General features: G+C 35.8%; 1 protein-coding gene across 1 annotated transcript; it reads right to left on the reverse strand.

Moving 5' to 3' along the window:
- Positions 1 to 479: 479 nt before the first annotated feature.
- LOC114540361 lies at positions 480 to 4,279 on the reverse strand. The gene is made up of 6 exons (XM_028560556.1): positions 4,070 to 4,279; positions 3,598 to 3,751; positions 3,090 to 3,280; positions 2,175 to 2,325; positions 1,909 to 1,971; positions 480 to 1,228 (listed from the first exon to the last, which is right to left on the reverse strand). The coding sequence occupies exons 1-6, from the start codon at positions 4,226 to 4,228 to the stop codon at positions 480 to 482; spliced, it is 1,467 nt and encodes a 488-aa protein (XP_028416357.1). The 5' UTR covers positions 4,229 to 4,279.
- Positions 4,280 to 4,665: the final 386 nt, after the last annotated feature.

Below are 4,665 nucleotides of genomic sequence, written 5' to 3' on the forward strand. Positions count from 1 at the left end.
TTTGTATGGCTAAACTGTCCAATTAATAGAATATGAAAAAATAATACATATAGAATATCCTATCTAGTAAAACAGTTACCAAGTAAACTGTTGTAACCTAAAACCCCTTGTAACCGAAGTTAACCCTACAGAAAATCTAGGCTGCTTTGGTCTTAGTGGTGATAAAATTTCCTGCAAGGACTGCGTGATTGCCGGAACGAAGTTCAATATCCAAAAATTAGGGTTCACATAAAAGCCTTGCAGATCAATCTGAGATTTTTCCCTAATCCCTCTGTAGGGTGGCGTCAATGTCTAGCACAAAAAACAATGGAACAGTCATCGTGAATCTGTAAATCAGTGTACTTTTATTAACAAACCAAAGCAAAACTATTGCATGTACACCCAATGACCCAAAAACTGGAATTGGAACGAGTTAATGCAGTCATAACCAACTGAGTAATGAAAGCCTTCGTACTGTATTTACAAAAACCCTTGATGTTTTAAGCATTCTCTGATTGTAATGTCAAAATCAGGTGGCATGTTATTTTGGCACCATAATTGAGTTCAAGAGCTTTTCGAAGTCTCAGTGTTCCAAGATTTTCTTGATCTTTGCTGATCATGTTCAAGGCTACTATGAATGTTTTGTCCTGTTCGACAAGTAATTTGTAGCACAGTTCTTGTTCCGTCTTGTCCTTGTCAAGCCAGTAACCAAAAATTTTATCATCTGCCTGAAGATTTTCAATTTCTTCTGCTTTACCAGGGTGATAAAAGAGCCAGTATGGTTCAGCTTTAGTCGTGTTATACACCGGCAGAACGTAACCGCAATGAGCTCTGGTTACCTCATAGTTTTTTTTACATGCAGTCATCGCATCATTACCAAAACAGTGGCTAAGTTCTGTTGTAATGATATTAAATTCTTCCTCATTTAAATCAAAGTCGTATACTTCCAAATCCTCTTCTTGAATTTTATGATTTTGCGATAAACAATCTGCCACTTTATCTTCGTTGATAATCTTACTCAAAATACTCGTATACAGCTGCATTCGTTCAACAGTTGTGATTTCCGACCGCTTGTCTGGTAATGAGGATAGGATGAATGTGATATTTTCAGCATTTTCCATTATAGCATTTATTTGTTTTTGCCCATATGCACTTGGTCTCTTGAAACTGAGGGCGTCAGGCAATCCTGTGACTTCAAATCCTCCCTTTTTGTATGGTACCCGAGAGGACGCTTTTCCACATGCTTCACCTGGGAATTTCCAAAAAAAAAGTTTACATTACTCAAAAAGCACGAGCATTGTGCATTAGGATAATCACTATCCGATAATGTATATATTCATAAGGGGCTTTCCTTTAAGTGGCGAAAATGTCAGACCGGTCAAATTTTGAATTGAAATAGAGTGTTTCCTTATGAATATAACAGTAAAACAACAATTTGCGCGCTAGGCAGATGAACATGACGATACACTTAAACGTAACGATACACGTAAACGCAGAGTTCTTGAAATACTAGAAATATCCGCTCAGTATAGAAATTCAATAGGACCGGTCTGGCCGTAATATAAAGAAAAGCGCGTTCAAATAAGCGTAAAAGCAAGCGATATCTATTAAAAGAAATATCCTGGTTCTATCTTTGCAGGTGTGAATGTGGGTTTGAAAAGTACAAACTATTGCAAACCCACATTCAAACAACAACGAACAAGATGCCGGGCCATAAACGTGAACGAAAGCAGCGCGATAATTGGGACGAATATTCATATATCTGTTCTACTGTACCTGGCGGTTTTATTTCGAAAACAAATGAAGGTACAAAAAAATTCCGTCGGTCAGAACGAATATGTGAATATGTACCGCTCCACTAATTATTGCATCAAGTTTCAACCAATCAACGAGCATTAAAAGAGGTTTGAGATACTAAAAAATGCTTACTGTATTTTTTGTTGAAGAGTTTTGCAACATCATCAACTTTGAAATTAACTCTGTGTGAAGTGTCTAAAGAAAAGAATAACAAAAGTATTAGTACAGTTTTTGACAATTAGTTAATTGATCAGAAGTTTTATTTGCTAAAAAACACCTTATTATTCATAATTTACAACCAAATATTAATATTGAAATTGATATTAATACCGACCACTAAATATTCAAAGTAACACCTGTAGGTACATAACTTAATTTAAGATTGCATGAAGACTTACCAACATACTCCCCAAATTTCAAAGCAATGGTTTGGTTATCTTCCAAAAATCTCATTCCTTTCTCTGTCCCATATTGTTTAAGCTTGCATGAATCGCTAGGATCCATGAGCAGGACTGATGCTTCGCAGCCAAGAGTTTCCATATATGCAAGCTGAAGAAACAAATGAATGTACAAAACATATAAAGATACACAAAGACCATGTGGTGTTTGGCCAAAAATTATAAGCCAGTACAAATTTTTACACACACACATGTATGAATATATACCAATTCAATTTAAAAAAGAGAGTCACATGCACTTTTACTAATTAAGGTTAAATTAAATTTTGGGCTTGCATATACAGCTAACTTAATAAAGGTTAGCTTTCCAGAAATCAAAGGGATGATTGGATACCTGTAAATTTAGACCCATATACCTGAAATATTAGGTTTGAAACAGTAACCTACACTCTTTAGAAGACATACAATAGAAACTGTTGTGTTTCATACAAAGATAACATTTTTAATTTCAAGAGTCTATAGAAGGGCTAGCAACCTCTGCGGAGAAGAGAGGCATGCGCATGCTCTACAAAGCCAGCTATCACTAAAATATTTGCCACAGAGCAACAATATATTTGTAGCATATATTTAGGTGTGTTTTAAATATATGCTATAAAAAAACCTTGGTCCATGCATGCACCTTCTTATATTCAACTTAAAAATTATGTGAACATTTTATGCTGTAAAATACATGATTACACCTAACCTCCATCAAGTTCATATTCTATGACAAGAACAATTATTAAGTGGACAATAACAATGCCAATTCAATTTCATAAACCAAATTAACAATTTTAAAATATTCATGCTTGGAGCTTTGGAAGACTAGGTCTCAACACATTGTCATCTTCACAAACAATAGTATAGGTGTATTACCTGGGAGATAAGTTGTTTTCTCGCTTTTTTGATTCTCTGATTACACTCCTTTTCAGATAATTCACTGACAACAACCTTTTGTAGCTCTTTTGCTTTTTCAATCCACTTACTTCGTTCCTCAGAGGTGAGTGAGTTCCATGTACTAACAGTGAGTTTTAATTTTTCAGAGTTTGTAAGCTGTTTACATTCATCTGCAAATTATAAAACATATATACTATAGCACCATTCATATAAAATATTTGTAGCACCATATAAGATACTGCAATTTAGTCCATTGTCCTTACACACCAACACAATTGAGACATGCTCTATTCTTCATTCATGCTTTATGATACAAGGTCCCCTCTATAAATCCCCCTCAGCACAAGCCAAAAAGGCCCTGAAATAGATGGGATTGATAAGTTCAATAAGTTTTCATAATTCCATTATAAATTTGATCAGAGAACATAGTACAATTTGGCTTATTTGAAAGGGGGCTTATTAAATGAGAGATTATTATGAACCTAACCTGAGGTAAGCATGCTCGAGCAAAAAAGGTTGTATGCTGTGGTCCCACGCTTTACAGGACACTTTCTTGTTGCCAAGCCAGAGGTCTCACCAGGTAAATCTGTCCCAATAGCAGATGAGGCTTTTCGTTTCTGCCTTTCGTTTCCAATCCATTTCTACAAACGATTACAGTAATGTTTTTCAAAAAGAATTATGGTTCTAAGGGTTTTAATTTCGAGTGGAGTCATAAACAAGAATGAATGATGAATTGGTCTTTAGAATGAATCGAAGTTATCGAACCTACGTTTTTGCGAATTGCGATGCCCGTGCAAATGTACAATGCTCATGCCACAGAGCTATAGGTGTAGCTAACAATAGCAAGTGTAGTTAGTGCGTATTTACAGATATACAATATTCATAACGCGTTTATTTCAAAACTTGCGTCAATATGCAAATTAACACGCCATCTAAACTTCAAAGACAAAAATAAATACCTTCACTCGTTCTACAGTTACGTTAGCTTTATCAGAAGCCTCCACTATAGTTCTCTGCATGTTACTAGCTGTTGAATTCATGCCTTTATCGAAGAAGTCACAAAGAATCTTCCTCTGCGCTTCGCTTATCACTTCGTACGTTCTTCGACGATCAGCCATTTTGAATATATCAAACCTCAATCATCCCTAGCCCAGCATGCACAGAATATAATTTGGTGACGCTTTACAGCGCAAATTTTAGAATTACTTAGAACAGGTGAACGGGTGTACGGCAATAACGCTAATAACGGCAATAACGCTAATAACGGCAATAACGCTAATAACGGCAATAACGGTAATAACGGCAATAACACCAATAACACCAGTAAAGGCAATTACGCTAATAACGCCAGTAACGGTGATAACGCCAATAACACTAATAATGCGTAAAACAAAGCCAATTATAGACGCCTTTTACGTACGACACTGACGTCAGGAAGGTAAATTCAATACAAAACACATCAGCATTATTCTCATTTAATCACGTCATTTCGGTACTCTTATATGGAAATCAATTATGGAAATCGAGCCCATTTTCTTTTGCGGCCTGTTGCTGC

The sequence above is a fragment of the Dendronephthya gigantea genome, unplaced genomic scaffold (genome assembly GCF_004324835.1).
Source record: "Dendronephthya gigantea isolate DGI-Jeju-01 unplaced genomic scaffold, DenGig_1.0 000230F, whole genome shotgun sequence".
NCBI classification, from domain to species: domain Eukaryota; kingdom Metazoa; phylum Cnidaria; class Anthozoa; order Malacalcyonacea; family Nephtheidae; genus Dendronephthya; species Dendronephthya gigantea.

Excerpts from the sequence above, each read along its gene's own strand:
- LOC114540361 (XM_028560556.1), bottom strand. The coding sequence starts at position 4,228 with ATGGCTGATCGTCGAAGAACGTACGAAGTGATAAGCGAAGCGCAGAGG. Across the intron at positions 3,281-3,597 it reads CTCGAGCATGCTTACCTCAG|ATGAATGTAAACAGCTTACA; the intron begins GTTAGGTTCATA and ends TATAATTTGCAG. Across the intron at positions 1,229-1,908 it reads ACTCTTCAACAAAAAATACA|GTGAAGCATGTGGAAAAGCG; the intron begins GTAAGCATTTTT and ends GGAAATTCCCAG.